This window comes from Bidens hawaiensis, unplaced genomic scaffold (assembly GCF_021521415.1).
Source record: "Bidens hawaiensis isolate Kalapana, Puna unplaced genomic scaffold, B.hawaiensis_p1.1 tig00000097_1, whole genome shotgun sequence".
Classification (NCBI taxonomy): domain Eukaryota; kingdom Viridiplantae; phylum Streptophyta; class Magnoliopsida; order Asterales; family Asteraceae; genus Bidens; species Bidens hawaiensis.
Window position 1 is genome coordinate 3,891,645 of NW_027491017.1, and position 18,223 is coordinate 3,909,867.

At 39.5% G+C, this 18,223-nt stretch overlaps 1 protein-coding gene across 1 annotated transcript; it reads left to right on the forward strand.

The window, feature by feature from the left end:
* The first annotated feature begins 14,275 nt into the window (after positions 1-14,275).
* LOC143571375 (uncharacterized) lies at positions 14,276-18,169 on the forward strand. The gene is made up of 4 exons (XM_077056832.1): positions 14,276-15,734; positions 15,815-15,981; positions 16,062-16,285; positions 17,155-18,169. The coding sequence occupies exons 1-4, from the start codon at positions 14,276-14,278 to the stop codon at positions 17,885-17,887; spliced, it is 2,583 nt and encodes an 860-aa protein (XP_076912947.1). The 3' UTR covers positions 17,888-18,169.
* Positions 18,170-18,223: the final 54 nt, after the last annotated feature.

The following is an 18,223-nucleotide window of genomic DNA, read 5'->3' on the forward strand; positions in this document are numbered from 1 at the left end:
GACCCTTGAACTTCAAGAAGACGCCTATGAATTTCTAACAAGTTTTAAGACTCACCAGTTTTATATTAAACTTCCTTACGGTTATTTAATCGCTTATGTCTAAGTATCTTTTATGACGAAAACCTACCTTACAGCACGGAATTCAAAAGATAGCAAAGCAGACTCAATTAATTTAATAGACTAAGCTGACAATCAAACCTAGACGGAATCCTTACGAAGAACTAAATCTAGCAATCCCGACAAGCAAAGATCTATCAACAACCTATCACCTTACAGATTTCTAGGCTGGCAGTTCACTTTTATCTATTTACTTGATTTTATTGTTTCTATGATTTTAATGCATATTAATCACAAACTAGTCAAAAACACACAGTAAATTACCTAACAAAACCCTATCCTATGAAACAATCAACAAGGGCAATGTGAAACAATAAATTCAAGTAAACAAAACCAAGTAATCATACGCATTAATTGAATCAAACTCAACCGTTTACTTAAAACATAAAATCCATAACGAAACGAAAATCCAAATAAAAAGCAAACCGAACTAAGGTTCATCACGACCTAGGTAGTTTATAAGTTTAGCCTAGCATCATATAGTCTAAATCAAACGAAACAATTAAAACTGAAAACATGGTGAAATAATATAGAACGAAAGATTAAAGGCGATAAAACCCGTATTCTTCGATCTTAAACGTCTAGCTCTTCACCGAATGTTCTTTTGCCTTCAAAAAACCACAAAACTCGTAAGATGGCTCCAAAGATTCTCTAATTCGGCTGGTGGCTTTCAGGTTATGTCAGGTTTAAGTTAAAGGTGTTTAAATAGCGAAAACAAGGTCCGACAATAAGCAAAAACGAAATAATTTTAGCCCAGTTGTGCCTAGGCGCCACGCCTAGGGCTTTTTGCCTTTCCCCTAGGCGCAGCGCGGCGTGCTCCTCCATGGGGGCCGGTCTGACCGGTTCCTTCCTGATGCGTTCCGGATCTCCGTTTCGGCTCGTTTTAGCTCGTTTTTCACCCTTTTTCATCACGATCAAACCCCAGAACCTACGAAACATAAAAACGTTAGTAGTATACAAATCTCGACTACAAACGAACAAAAACTGTTAAAATATTAATTAAAATATACACGGGAAACATAAATATTTAGCATTATATCAAATATCCCCACACTTATTCTTTTTTCGTCCCTGAAAAAGTTTGATGCAGTTGGATCAGAATCGGAAAATATAGTCTAACAAACATATAAGATAATTTTTAAAGCTCCGAAAAACGCAAAAACCGCGATCACCGATATTGTTGTCCACTTAAACCCATGCCTTAATCTTTACCGGGACAAATATGATCCGAAAATTTTTTTACTCAGTTGTTTACACAGTTAAGACCCGTTTATTTTCAGCTTTTACCGGACCAGACCACCCCAACTTGACTTAAACCTCAAAATTAGCAGATTTAAAACTTTTGTTGCTCTATTTTTCATGAATAGATAAGACGATCAAGGGTATTGTTTATCCACCTAAGCTTAAGCATCAAAGTCTACCAAGCAGCCATTAGATACGATTAAGGTTCAATTAATTTATAGCTAGTGTTCCCCACAACATGACATACCCCCGTTATCAAGCAACACCCCAAATCCATCACCATAGGTGAATATGCAAAATTTCATATGTAGGGCTTACATGTAGCGTGTCCCTTGTGGTCTGTTTCTTAATGGTAATGAGACGCGAGCAAGGGGTCCCCACATGGCTAACAGCGTGGATGATCAAGTTTGTAGTGAATTTGTACTTTTGTACTTTTGTGATCATGTTTATAGACTTATAAGGGTTTGCTCTTTTTGGCTTAATTTTAAATATTCACAATCCCATTTGGAATTGTGAATACCCAGATGAATAGTCGGCATACAGACCCATGGTCTCCGGACCCGAAGCATCACATCAATACAGGATTTAAGGTTATAAAAGCATACGCCGATGAGGTGTAAAACACTAAACTAGCAGTTTTAAGTTTATATCACAGGCTACACGACATACTCTAACGTTAAACCTACCCAAGCATCATATGATAACGTATTCAGATTTTTTTAAAAAAATTTATGACATTTCCACTTTTCATACCAAAAACAGAGGCTTGAGTATGGCCCGACCTTTCATTACTTATTTTCCACGGACAAAATGCTTTACCCACAAGAGATTTCCGACCCATTTTATCAAATTTGCCCTTTCATTTTCAAGGCTGAGTCTACCGACACATCCCAAGTTAAGTGCGCTTTCTTTTATTTATCTCATATTATTAGTAGTTTGAAAAACCAAATTCCGATAAAATCATCATCTCCCACTTTAACGCAACAAAAACTAGACTCAATGAGACATTTTTAAAACATTTTTCAATTTTTTTTTATTATTTAAATATGACTCAAACGAAAAAAAAACTCAAATTAGTTAAAACAATTGTGTCCCATCCCCACACTTAAATTTTGCATTGTCCTCAATGCAGGAACGTGAAACACGACTCGAAAATATTTAAAACAAACTAACAATATCAAAATAAAAAGCAAAAAAAAACTAAAAAGATAAAAACAAAGACAAAAATAAAAACATGAAAACATAAAAATAAAGTACAATGGAAAAGACTTAGTTGGTAATATGCGAGACTGTCAATGTGCCAGTCTATTTCCATGGGTGCTCTCCTCACCAACCGCTCAACATGAATTGATAACTCATTCTCTCTTTCTGAACGGACACGGCCTCTCCTCTCGACAAACCTAAGTAACATCAAACATAAAAACTAAAACATAAAGGTTACTTATAAAGTTCAAGCATCCACCAACTTCCAACCCACCAACCCAACCAAAAAGTCTAAAATAATATCCGTACAGACCAAATAAAAACAAAAACATCATAAAAGAAAAATAAAAACATCACAAAACATAAACTCCCATGTCAGATCGTCAACTCAATCCTCATCTTCTTCCTCCTCCGACTCCGACTCCTGCTCAAGAATATGGTACGGTTCAGCATTATCAATTTCTGGGCAACCCGTCCAATAAAAAGGTACTCCATGTCCAAATCCCGACCCACCCGGGGCGCTCGACCCGCTCGGTCCCGCATCGGCCGGCTGTCGAAGAGAAGCAGGCAAATCAATACGCATTGAACTCATCATATGCCTCATGTGCTCATCCTACCTCCGCTTGTTCGCCTCTATCATCTGTCTCAACTCTTCTCGACTCTCGGTCACATAACCCCTGATCTGATCAAAACCGGACTCCATCTGGTCATATAACGACTCCAAAGTAATATCCTCAGGGCGAGGCTCTCTGACCAGGAGCTGAACACCCGGTCTCTCTGACCTGTGAGGTGGCCTCTGATGACGGGACGGTAAGCCAGCTCGCATAGCAGCAGCAGCCGCGGTCCTCGCCGGTGCTTGAATCTGTGGGTCCAACTTAACATCCTCCCACTCTAATGGATCGGTACCTTTCAAAATCCCAGCATTCCTCAAATCCTTAACCTCCAAAAACTCTCTAACGGGTCCCTCTATCAAAATATCCGGTTTAAACCTCTAAAACACTCCCAAATACCTAGCAATCCGTGTAACGTATGGGCCCATATCCAACCTTGACCTATTTTTTGTACCCCCACGTCTCATCCGATGAAACGACCACGCCAATAGACTCGCGTAGTTTATCAACCATAGCCATCAAACAGAAAATATCCAACCAATTTACTTTATTGTCGCCCGAACCGCGACCAATCAAAGTATTAACCAAAACCCGATGGATAAACCGAAGCACGGGATCTCGAATATCCAACGCCACATTCGCACTCGAAAACGAACAAATAGAAATTTTGTTCCAAAAAGTGGCCAACTCGTCTGAACCGATACACATAGCATGCTTATTCAAAAACGCACCCCTTAGACCCGTCACAAACCCCGGTTCTCTCACCTCCGCATCCGTATAAAAGCCACTTGCTACCGCGAACTGTGCGATAGTCATATTGTATAACTGTCGGCCCAATGAAAACGACACCGCATTTGACTGAGCAAAATTTCCTTCTTTATATTTAAACGTGCTCAGGAACTCAAGTGTCAGCTCGTGAAACTGTGGTTCGTTAAAATCCAACATCGCCTTAAATTTTTGGCCCAATAACTCTTCAATGCGCTCTCTTTGACCAATCGAATCCAATAAATCCCAATTTATCGTTTTAAATGTAAGAAGATCCGAATTAACCAACTTACATAACTGCTCATACTCGGCCGAATCAACATCAAACTTAAGTAATGAATGTTTCTTGAGGTTGGCAGTTTTTCTTAACACAATCGGTCCGGGTTGGTATTCGATCACCCGAGCCCTCGGGTCTATGAAAAAAACCAGTTCCTGATCACCACGTGGTCGTGCGGTCGGACCTCGCTTCCTTTTTCCCGCCTCTTTAGACATCTAAACATATTTAAACAAACAAACAAACATGGGAGTAAGTAAATAAAAACTAAAAAGAAAGACAAAATATTTTTTTAATTTTTGGATCTTTTATTTTATTTTATTTTTTTAAAAAAACTGTAAATAAAATAAACTTTGGAAGTTCGGGTTACAAATATTTTAAACCGACTTATTTAGATGAAAAACAAGTAGGTGCGAGTGGTTTAAATATTCGCTTAAAAGCTAACGGAAAACCAACTTGTTATACACTTTTACTAGCTTAAAAATCCGAAAACGATCATACCGACTCAACCAACATCACCTCCTCCCGGCACTTTAATTGTCCCAATTAAACCCAAGTGCCAAAAACCCGCAAAATTGAGTCGAAAACGAGCGAAAAACCACAATTTGGTAAACCATATATTGCATAAAAAACTTGTTTTTCGGCTCGTTTTAACTACTAAAAACACTAAAATTCAACATCTCAAACCAACAACCAACACTAAATAACTCGTTTTAACCCCATACCGACAACCCGACCGCAACCAAAACTAAAGTTTCAACAAAGTCCAACCTAACCATCCGCACCCAAAAAAATCACAACGAAACTGCCAGCCCTTCAACCCGCACCCAACAAAGAACTTAAACAACTAACTTGAACAAATCCTAACAACAAAGTTTGTGAAACCCAAGCTAAAAACTAACATTAAATATTACAAAAATTACAAGAAATCATACCTTTTGAAGTGTGAAACCCAGATGGAACTTGCAAATAAGAACTAAAGTGTGTGCAAGTGAGAGATTTAGTGAGTTTAAGGTTAAAATTGGTAGTGGGTTATGGTTTTAGGATGATATGTAAGTGTGGAGATGATTAATTTGGTGAGTAATGTTAAAAAAATAGGTGGATTATGGTGGAGAAGGGGTATGGTTCGGCTAGGGCTTGAAGAAGAAGAAGATGGGATTTGAAAAAAAAAATATTATTTGATATAATTAAAAAAAAATCGGATGTTTGTAGCCTAGAGCGCCGCGACGCGCGAAGCCTGAGGGCATTTCCGGTCGCGGGCGCCTAGGCATAGCTGCAGTTTAATTTTTTTTTTTGTTGTGTGTTCGCGGACGCCGGGGCAAAAAAAGAACCCCGTCGCGTGCGCGACGGGGTGTGTTAATAGAAAGTTTTTTAGTTTTTTGGGACCTCTCTTTGCCTTAGAAAAAAATTTAGATGATTACCCACTCATTCTTATGCCCATTTTATGTTTCTTTTACGTGCAAAACTTACCTGGCATCTTTCGAAACCTCTTAAAACCTCTCGTTTAGTTGGTGATGATCTCTTGCAATGACTCGATGACGCAATTAAACTACAAAAACAAAAGTTAGTGACCCGACGAAACGAAAATAAAGTAAAAGAATTATACAAACTCTACACTTGAGTTTTCACTCAAGAACCCAATTTGATGATTTAATTCGATGGATCGAGGGGAGTTTCCTCCACCTCGGTTGAATCCTCATGCCCTCCAAGATAATGCTTTAGACGATGACCGTTCACTTTCCACGAAGTTCCATTGTCCGGATTCTCTAAATCCACCGCTCCATACGGGAATACTTCTTTCACCAAATACGGTCCCGTCCACTTGGATCTCAGCTTACCTGCAAATAACTTCAAACGAGAATTATATAACAAAACTTTATCACCTTTCTTGAAGTGTTTACCTCCCTTTAAACGTCGATCGTGCAACACTTTCGTCTTTTCCTTAATATCCAACGATCAAGTATACGCCGCATCACGAAGCTCCTCTAACTCATGAATTTGAAAATACCTCTTTCTAGCGGCCTCAGTAAGATCAACATTTACCGTCTTTAACGCCCAAAACGCTCGATGTTCCATCTCCACGGGAAGATGGCATGCTTTACCGTAAACTAACATAAACGGTGTAGTACCCAACGGTGTCTTGTACGCGGTTTTAAATGCCCACAACGCGTCATCCAACTTATCCGACCAATCTCTCTGACTTATCCCAACCGTCTTCTCCAAAATTCTCTTCACCCCTCTATTAGCATTTTCGACTTGACCATTCGTTTGAGGATGGTAAGCGGTAGAGGTGCGATGAGTAACTCCATAACGAGCTAATGCTTTCTCCATGATGGAATTACAAAGATGGGTACCTCGATCACTAATAATTGCCCTTGGAGTTCCGAATCGAGTAAACAACTTCTTTAAAAACTTCACAACCACTCGAGCATCATTCGTGGCCAATGCTTGCGCTTCGACCCACTTTGAAACATAATCTATTGCCACTAGAATATACTTGTGACCACCAGAAACGGGAAACGGTCCCATAAAGTCGATGCCCCAAACGTCAAATATTTCAAGAGTTTGTATGGGGTTTTGAGGCATCTCGTTTTTCGACGAAATATTTCCGGTGCGTTAACAATCGTCACAAGTCTTAACATATTCTACCGCATCCTTTACAACCGATGGCCAATAAAAACCACTATCAAATACCTTTTGAGCCGTGGCATGCGCTTCATGATGACCGTCCGTTAGACCTTCATGAACATGCTTTAGAATATTCAACCCTTCTTCTTTCGACACACATCTTCTGAGAATTCGGTCACTGCTAATCTTGAACAGATAAGGATCGTCCCAAACATACCGATTAACATCCCGGAAGAACTTCTTCTTTTGTTGAGTAGTCATCCCTTTTAACACAAGACCCGTAGATAAAAAATTAGCAAAATCAGTGAACCATGGCAAACATTGCTTTTCGGCTGTAACAAAATCAATCGACTCATGCGGAAATCTATCACCAATTGCTTCTTCGCGAATCTCTTCTCTCTTCGGATCTTCTAAACGAGAAAGATGATCCGCCACAACATTTTCCGCCCCCTTCTTATCTTTAATCACTATATAAAACTCGGAAAGTAAGAGAATTCACCGTATGAGGCGGGGCTTCGCGTCTTTCTTGTGAAAGAGAAAACGCAACGCCGCATGATCGGTAAAAACGGTGGTCTTTGAAAGTACGAGATAAGACCGGAACTTGTCAAATGCAAACACAATGGCTAAAAGTTCCTTTTCGGTGGTGGTGTAATTCTCTTGGGTATCATTCAAAGTCTTGCTTGCATAATAAATAGAGTGAAAATGTTTATCACGCCTTTTCCCCAAAACCGCTCCAACCGCATAATCGCTCGCATCACACATGAGCTCAAAAGGTAAATTCCAATCCGGTGATACGAGAATAAGAGCACTTACGAGTTGATCTTTCAGAAACTTGAACGCCTTCAAACAATCTTCATCGAAAACAAACGGGACATCTTTCTCTAATAACCGGGTCATCGGGCGGGTAATATTTGAAAAGTCTTTAATAAATCGCCGGTAGAAACCCGCATGACCAAGAAAACTTCTTATAGCCTTAACATTTTTCGGTGGAGGAAGCCTACTAATCGTATCAATCTTCGCCCGATCCACTTCTATACCATCTCTTGAAATTTTATGACCCAAAACTATCCCTTCCGTCACCATAAAGTGACACTTTTCCCAATTTAGCATCAATTTCGTCTCAATAAACCTCTTCAACATTTTCTCAAGATTAACTAAACAATTATCGAAAGAGTTACCGTACACCGAAAAATCATCCATAAAAACCTCCATGGATGTCTCTATCATATCCTGAAAAATTGCCACCATACAACGCTGAAAGGTAGCCGGAGCATTACACAACCCAAAGGGCATGCGACGATACGCATATGTACCATAAGGACACGTAAAAGTCGTATTCTCTTGGTCTTCCGGTGCAATAGGAATCTGAAAATAACCTGAAAAACCGTCAAGAAACCAATAAAACTGTTGACCCGCGAGACGCTCCAACATTTGATCAATAAATGGCAACGGGAAGTGGTCCTTTCGAGTAGCATCGTTTAACCTCCGGTAGTCAACAAACCCGCCAACCGGTAACCGTACGCGAAGGGATAAGTTCATTTTTCGCGTTCATGACAACCGTCATTCCCCCTTTCTTTGGAACAACTTGAGTCGGACTTACCCATGGAGAGTCCGAAATCGGATAGATCACCCCGGTATCCAACAACTTAAGAACCTCTTTCTTGACAACTTCTTGCATATTTGGATTCAAACGCATTTGGGGTTGAACCACCGGTCCGGTTTATATTCATCTTCCATCAAAATCCGGTGGGTACAATAAGCGGGGCTAATACCTTGAATATCCAAAAGTCTCCATGCAATCGCCCCTTTATTCATCTTTAATACTTTTATCAACTTTGACTTTTCTTCCTCACTCAACTTAGACTAAACAATAACAGGCAAATCCGAACCCTCTTCAAGATACGCATACTCTAAATGTGACGGAAGTACCTTTAATTCCAACGGAGCGGGTTTTCCGCCTCTACTTCACAAATAATCTCACTAACCTCCATAATCTCCGCCGAACAAGAAACGTCATCTACCACTTCTTCCTCGTTCTCTTCTGAAATTTCCGTCAACTCGTTCTCCTTATCCATCCCAACCAAGTCGGTTCCACAAATATAATCAAGACATTTATCGAAACCCCGAATAAAAGAATTTAGAAAATATACCGAATGGCATGGACCACTAACATCGTCACTATCATCCCGGTGCTTCATCGACTTTGCAATATCACAAGTAACATTCTCGTCACCAACCCGAAGTGTAATTCGCCCCTCATACACATCAATGAGAGCCTTAGCCGTTCTCAAAAACGGCCGACCAAGAATAATGGGGACTTTCTCGTCGGCTTCCATGTCAAGTACCACAAAATCAACCGGAAATACAAACTTGTCAACTTTTACTAATAAATTTTCAATAATACCTCGCGGATACTTAACCGAACGATCCGCCAACGACAACGACATACGAGTCGATGTACGCTCACCCAACTCCAACTTCTCAAACAACGAATACGGCATAAGATTAATACTCGCACCCAAATCCGCCAACGCTTGACTCATCATATCACTTCCGAACGTACATGGGATTGTAAAAACACTCGGATCCGACAAATTTTCCGGGACCCGGTTCAACACTACCGCCGAACAATCCCCGCTAAGCGGAATAGACGAAACCTCTCCCAACCGATCTTTTCTCTTAAGTAAATCTTTCAAGAATTTTGCATACTTTGGCATGTGTTGGAGGGCTTCAACAAAAGGAAGATTAATTTTCAATTGGCGGAACATATCTAAAAAATGCCCGTATTCCCTCGTGTACTTTTGATTCTTGAGACGAGCGGGATAAGGAACATGGGCAATATTAATTTCGGGTGGTGGCCGAAATACGACTGGGTTTTTCTCAACTTGTGGCCCAATAATTGGTGTCTTAATATGTGACTTACCCGGAGCCTCCAACTCGATCTCTTCATCAACCGCTTCCTCTTATTCAACTCCACCCGTTTCCTTAACTACCTCGGGACCCAAAACCCTTCCGCTACGAGTAGTAATCTCTTTCAACTGAGCGGCCGGATTAGTCTGAGTAGAACCCGAAAACTGTCCTTGAGGTCATTCTTCGAGAAGACGAGCACTATCACCAACGGTTCTTTGAAAGAAGATTGTTGATACTTGATGAGCATATCGTGTTCGGCCAACTTTTTCTGTGTAACTTGATCTCTCTCCAATAATTGTTTCATCATCTCCTCTAGACGTCCCATGCTTCCATTAGGATCCTGCACATTAGTTTGAACATTAGTACCATTGTTATTATTATTATTATTATACTGACCTTGTCCTTGATTGTAAGAATTTTGGTAGCCGGGTAGTGCACCTGACGGACGCCAGTTGGAGTTATTCTGATTCGGGTTCTTGTAGGTATTCCAATTCTGATTGTTGTTCAAGTTGTTGTTGGTAAACCTATTCTGAGCACCAACATAATCGACTTGCTGATTCATCACCGGGCACTCCAAAGTGTTGCGTCCACCTCTACAAAACTCACACTTGTCCACCTTTGTCTTAAGTTCCTTCACCTCTCGGGTCAATGATTCCAAAGCAGAAGCCACAGTAATATCCAGATTAACCTGGTGTACACCTCGAGAAGATGAGGATGTACTGTTAACGGGAGTGGAATTCCCGCGTCGTGGCCCTTTGGCGAGGTCCGATTGAGCGAAGCTCTCAAACATCTCGTTACATTCGGCGACATTCTTCCTAGCCAGTAGACTTCCTCCCGCAGCCGTGTCGAACCGAACTTGGGTTTCGTAGTTCAACCCATTGTAAAATTTCTCCACGAGAGTCCATGGTGTAAGACCATTCTGTGAGCATCGAGACAACAAGCTCTGAAAACGCTCCCAAGCATGACAATATTGCTCATCCGGCTTCATGTGAAACGAGTGAATCTGATCTCGAAGAACAGTCGCTTCGCCGGTGGGAAGTATCTCTTAATAAATGCAGAACGTAGTGCTTCCCAAGTGGTGAACGTGCCAGGTGGCTGCGTGTCAAGCTAAATAGCTGCTTTACCTGTAAGTGAAAAAGGAAAAAAGATGTAAGAAAATTGCATCTTCAGTAGCACCTTGCAACTTAAAAGTTTTTTAAAACGCTGTAAAGCCGGTTAATATGAGCCGGCGCATCCTCGTCATCGTTCCCATGAAACTGATTAGTTTGAACGATGTTGTTCATGACGTATGACGGAATCTGCCACGAGTTGGGGTTGTCGATCGCGGGGACAACGACGCATGACTGGTTTCCGGTTAAGCCATCGAAGGCTTGAGCAACAATTGTCCTATCGTCGGCCATTTGAACGTTTGGTTGAATTCTCGGACTTTCGGGTGGTGAACTGTGTGGTGACGATTTTTGTGAAGAAGTAGCTTCTGACTGTGGTTTCTCTGCTGACGAGCTGGTCTCGGTCTTGAATGAAGAAAAATCCAGATAACCAGCGGTGGTCCTTGCGAACGAAGATGTGGCATAAACCTGAAATCACAACAGACCAAGTAAGTAGACTAAAAATTAAAAACTAAAACAAAAATAAACTAAAACTTAATTACACTCCTACGACTCAAACGAAAATAAAACAAATAGCACGTATGTAGCAATTAAGTCCAAAAAAAGCAAATAACGCAATTGCAAAGAGTCCCCGGCAACGGTGCCAAAAACTTGATGTGCTAAAAGTAGTCAAATAATTATTAACTAAAAATAAACTAATCTAGACTCTAAGTAATACTCTAGACCCTTAACCTACTAACCGTCAAGTGAACCGGTCGACTCTAGTACATCTAAGTAAGTCCAGATATCGAACCCACGAGACTCTTTAAATTACGAAACTAGCAAATTAGACTCAACTACAAGACACGACTATTTATTAATAATATTTGAGAGGGATTTTAAAACTAATTAATTAAAACTCTAAAAATAATTAACTAATAATTACTTTAATTAAACTATTAATAAACTAATTAATAAAATAATAAAACAAACCCTAATTATTTAAATAATAATAAAACATAATAATTACTTATTAATTAATTAATAAAACTTAAACATAATTAATTTTAACTAATAAACAATTTAGAAAACTTGGATTAATTCAGATGATTAAAATAACTACCCAGGCCGGAATTCCCAAAGTTACGGTTATTAATTTAAATGGAAAAAACGCAAGTTATGAAACCGGGATCATAAAATAGACCATTGACAGAAAACCCGAACAGGACCCTTGAACTTCAAGAAGACGCTTATGGATTTCTAACAAGTTTTAAGACTCACCAGTTTTATATTAAAATTCCTTACGGTTATTTAATTGCTTATGTCTAAGTATCTTTTATGACGAAAACCTACCTTACAACGCGGAATTCAAAAGATAGCAAAGCAGACTCAATTAACTTAATAGACTAAGCTGACAATCAAACCTAGACGGACTCCTTACGAAGAACTAAATCTAGCAATCCCGACAAGCAAAGATCTATCAACAACCTATCACCTTACAGATTTCTAGGCTGGCAGTTCACTTTTATCTATTTACTTGATTTTATTGTTTCTATGATTTTAATGCATATTAATCACAAACTAGTCAAGAACACACAGTAAATTACCTAACAAAACCCTATCCTATGAAACAATCAACAAGGGCAATGTGAAACAATAAATTCAAGTAAACAAAACCAAGTAATCATACGCATTAATTGAATCAAACTCAACCGTTTACTTAAAACATAAAATCCATAACGAAACGAAAATCCAAATTAAAATCAAACCGAACCAAGGTTCATCACGACCTAGGTAGTTTATAAGTTTAGCCTAGCATCATATAGTCTAAATCAAACGAAACAATCAAAACTGAAAACATGGTGAAATAATATAGAACGAAAGATTAAAGGCGATAAAACTCGTATTCTTCGATCTTAAACGTCTTGCTCTTCACCGGATGTTCTCTTGCCTTCAAAATCACCACAAAACTCATAAGATAGCTCCAAAGACTCTCTAATTCGGCTGGTGGCTTGTTTAAGTTAAAGGTGTTTAAATAGCGAAAACAAGGCCCGACAATAAGCAAAAACGAAATAATTTTAGCCCAGTTGTGCCTAGGCGCCGCGCCTAGGGCTTTTTACCTTTCCTCTAGGCGCAGTGCGGCGTGCTCCTCCATGGGGGCCGGTCAGACCGGTTCCTTCTTGATGCGTTCCGGATCTCCGTTTCGGCTCGTTTTAGCTCGTTTTTCACCCTTTTTCATCACGATCAAACCCCGGAACCTACGAAACATAAAAACGTTAGTAGTATACAAATATCGACTAAAAACGAACATAAACTATTAAAATATTAATTAAAATATACACGAGAAACATAAATATTTAGCATTATATCATTATGCTAGCTCAGTTAAAAAAGCCACGCCAGCATCATTACTAACGACGTTAGTGGTCTGTTAGTGAGAGAGTGATAAAAACAAATAGGATAAAAGTTGGGAGTGATCGACCAACGAGTGAAAATTTGAAGTATTAAAAACCAATATCCTTTTTTTTAAAAAAAATATGCTTATTTAACAAACTTGTTTTGTTGGTTTAGTTTCGGTATGGTATTGTAACAGACATAACTAATACAAACCGAGTTCGCGCCGACTAGTCGTGTAAGGACTAACAATGAGTTACAATATCAGAAGGCGATAACTTGAATATTTAAGAATGTCAAGCAATTACTTTAAGCATGCGGGAATGAAGTCAAAGCAATAACATTGGCATGCAAAACTTCATTTGACGCGAGAATTTCAATTTTAGTAAAATCAAGGACCTTGATTACCTTTTTTATAGTGAAATAACCCGCCCTAAGGAAGCTCACCTTGGGTGGGCACATGGTTTAAATAATGTATGTTTGTGCATGTACGTATGATCCAAGCATTCGATCACAATGTAATTATTTAGCCATCTAAGCACATCTTATTTCTATTTATGTTTCTTGTTCATTTGGTTTGATTTCATTCCTTAGATTCTTATCGTGTTCATTTATCAAGAGCTAATTTAGATATAAGAATACGGACATTCAATCTGTTGTAATGTCCGGGTTTTATCAATTTTATTTTATATATGTGTTTTGAATTTTAGTTTGACCTGGGTCAAAAATGTTCGATCCGTTTTCAAGGGACGAAAGAAGACAACATATGAAAAGAATAAGGACTCATACGCAAATGTAATGGTACTAGCAGCATCGACATACACACGCACTTTCAGTCTCTAAAAGTACGCTCCTTTCTCTTTCTCTCTCACACACAACACACCGACGACGATGCATTCTCTCTCTATTCCTACAAACCGACGAGATATTCCCCGCTGTCAAAGATTCCCCCATCACTCTAAACTAAACTAAAACCCCCAATTACTATTACTATTACTATTACTATATCCCAACAAAACAAGGTTTGATTTATTATAATTATAATCATGGGCTGTGTAGGTTCCAAGCCCGACGAGTCACCGGCGGTGGCTTTATGCAAGCAACGCTGCACCTTCCTCGACGTGGCCATCCACCAACGCTACGCTCTCGCCGAGGCTCATTTAGCCTACTGCCACTCCCTAAAAAACGTCGGCCTTTCACTGCATCGCTTTTTCGATATCCACTCCGCCTCCGTGCACGACGGCCGCCCCTCGCCGGTCCTCAACCTCCCCCCGCAGCGCAAGGTCGAACCCCACCACTCTCATTCCAATTCCGGCTCCTCTCACATCCACTTTCACTCCGATTCCGATGACGATGATGATGGTGATGGTGATAGTCCTCTTCACTTGCACTCCGGCCAATCTTCACCGCCCCCGCACCAACATAATTTACCTTTTAATAATAATAATAATAACCCGCCCCCAGGGTATCCTGACCCCGGTGGTGGTTATCCACCTGCAGGATATCCTGACGCGGGTTATCCACGATACCCTCAGGCGGGTGTAGGGTATCTGCCCCCGACTGCAGGATATCGTGAGGAGGCTTATTCCCAATATCCCCAGGCGGGTTATCCTCATGCAGGATATCCTCCAGCGGGTTATCCTCCGATGGATTACCCGCCAGGCCGCTACACTATGAACTTCATGAGAAAGCAACCGACTCCGTCTATGGTGTTCCAGCAACGCCCGATGAGTCCGGAGACTATACATTACGATGAAGCTTCTTCCTCATCTTCGTATTATAATAATAATAGTAGTAGTAGTTATAATTACCAAAACCCTAATTCTTATTCTTACAACAATAAATATGGTAATTACGGTGACTATTTTGCCTCTTCTTCATCGCAACAACCGTCTTACGGCGGTGTGTCGAATCCGCCGTACTTACAGTCTGAAGCATCATCGTCGAATTCGAAACCACCGCCTCCGCCCCCACCCCCGCCGGCTAGCTCTACTTGGGACTTTTTGAACCCGTTTGAATCGTATGAGAGCTATTATCCTCCGTATACACCGAGCCGGGATTCAAGGGAAGTCAGGGAGGAAGAGGGTATTCCTGAGTTGGAAGATGAAGATTACATCCAACAAGAGGTTGTTAAAGAAATACATTCTTTGAATCCAAAATTTTTCGATGGTCACCGTGGTGTTGGCGGTGGTGGGGGTAATGTGGATTCGAAGAAACCGGTGGTGGTGGATGATGAGAGTGAGGAAAGCTCTGTGATTGACTTGCATTACAGAAGTGGACCGAGTGTACCCGAAGAAGAAGAACCCGTTGAGTTTGAAGTTCATGTAGTCGATAAAGGAGAAACTTCTAGAACCGAAAAGCCGCTTCACGAGTTTCATAACGATTCTGAAGTAGTTAAAGAAATTCAAATCCAATTCGACCGCGCTTCAGAATCTGGGAATGAACTAGCCAAGATTCTTGAAGTCGGGAAAGTTCCACACAACCGAAAACACGCAGCGTATCAAGGTTTAATTTTTATTCAAAGATTTTATTTATAGTTATCAAAAGTTGCTGACTTTTGCTATAATATTATGTCTTTGAATCAGTTCCTTCAAAAATGTTGAACAAGTTCTCACCGTCACTAGCAGCAGCAGCTTTAAAAGCCTCAGATCCTGCTGACGTGGACGTAGAGTTAAGAACGAGGTCAAAAAATCTTTCATCTACTTTGCATAAGCTATATTTATGGGAGAAGAAGTTATTTGAGGAAGTTAAGGTATGCAATATGTTAAGCCGTTAAGGCTGTTTACATTAATGGATATATATTAAGTTATTAAACGGTTATATATGGCAAAGGTTGAGGAGAAAATGAGGTTACTTCATGATGAAAAGGACATGAAGCTAAAACGTTTAGATGAAAAGGGTGCGGAACAACATAAAGTTGATGCAACACGAGCTTTAGTTAGAAGTCTTTCAACCAAAATTAGAATCGCGATTCAAGTTGTTGATAAAATATCCGAGCAGATAAATAAGTTGAGAGACGAAGAGTTGTGGCCGCAACTAAATGAATTCATTCAAGGGTAATTTTAATTATTTTTATTGAGTTTGAATGTTAGAATCTAGGGAGAATTCCATATATATTCCTACAAACTTGTTGACATATCTTATATACCTAATCTGAACTTAAAATATCATATATGCCCAATTTGAATTAATTTTAAATTTATGACCAATTAACCCTTACCAATCGTATATTTTTATAACCCAAACTTAATATATCTTATATAATTGTAGCTAGTCAATCGTGTTTTTTGCTTTTATATCTTGATGTTATAATGATCAAAAAAGAATAATTTCTTTGCATAATGTTAGAAATGGAGTTCAGAGGATTTATTCCATTATACTCCGTATTGTTCAAGGGTAAGTAATAAATTTTAAGGCTAAAAATGGTTAAATATGGAAATTTTGAAGTTTCAAAGTAAATATGGTATTTTAACTAGTTTTTAAGGATATTTATATGTAACATTTAAGTTTGAGTTGGGTATTTTAACTTGGTAATTCGCAAGTTTGTAGAATTGTAGGGGTATACATGAAATTATCTCAAGAATTTATGATCTGATTTAGCGGTTTTCATTGGTTTGGATATCGGTTTATTTGGTTTTGATTTTTTTTGGCCCTAACTAGAAACCAAACTGATCCGAATTAGAAATGTGTATAATCTAATTCAACCAACTAAACCGTTTTATTCGGTTCAGTTGTCCAACGAAAATGGTTATTATTTGGTTTATTCGTAGGCTATCCGAATTAGCAAGATTTGTGGAACCGAAAACCGAATTCACAATTCGGTTTGATTTTTTCTGTTATGAATACTGTTTTGTCTTCAGTTTTTTTCTGTTTATTAGTTTGCACACCCCTAACTTCTGATTTGTAAATAATTTGTGGTTTGTAGGTTAACGAGAATGTGGCGGTCAATGCTAGAGTGCCACCGTAGTCAATGCCGAGCTATCGGTGCTGCTAAACGATTAGACGCGATTATGTCAAGCAAACACTTTTCTGATGATAGTCTAGAAGCCACATTACAATTAGAGCACGAACTTCTAAACTGGACTTATCGGTTCTCACGTTGGTTCGGAGCGCAGAAGGCATTTGTAACATCCTTAAACAACTGGCTTCTAAAATGTCTGTTATACGTGCCTGAAGACACCGCAGACGGACCGGTCCCGTTTTCCCCTAGTCGAATTGGTGCACCAACCATCTTTATAATATGTAACCATTGGGCCCAAGCCATCAACCGGATATCTGACAAGGAAGTTGTTGAGTCAATGAGGGATTTTGTTAACGTTGTGCTTCAGTTGTGGGACCGCGATAAACAAGAAATGAGGCGGAGGTTAATGATGAATAAAAACATGGAGAGGAAAGTCAAGGATTTGGAGAGAGAAGATCAAAAGATTCATAAAGAGTTGCAAGTGCTCGATAAACAAATCGTGCTTTCCGATAAAGGTAATGGGCTTTCGGCTGTTTATCAAACCGAGACTAGTAAAAGCGTTAGCGCGCAAACGAATCTTCGGCTCGTTTTTGAGGCCATGGAAAGATTCACTGCTGAATCTTTGAAAGCGTGTGAAGAATTATTGCAACGGATAGAAGAAGATAAAGCTTCAAGAGAACGAGAGCGCGTGTCATAAAAGTGAATCTGGTCAAACAAGCTCGTTCGCGTTTGCAATTGGTGTTAAAAAGGCCACACTTTCGAAAGTGGGTGTAGTTTTGGTTTTTGTTTATGGATTAACATAGATATAGTAGATGGTAGGATAGTGTATCTCGCCAATTTTTGGGTCCGTTTATCTCAGTTAGGTTCTCGATTTCATTTTGTGGGACCGTTTTAGAGGATCTACGAAGTGAAAACGCGAATGGGTATAAACGGAATTCATCTTATAAGATGTAAATAGCCGTTTCTGTTTCGTGTCTATTCTTTGGGCGGCTTCTTGAAAATTTTCATGTGATTCAACATAAGTTAATAAAAT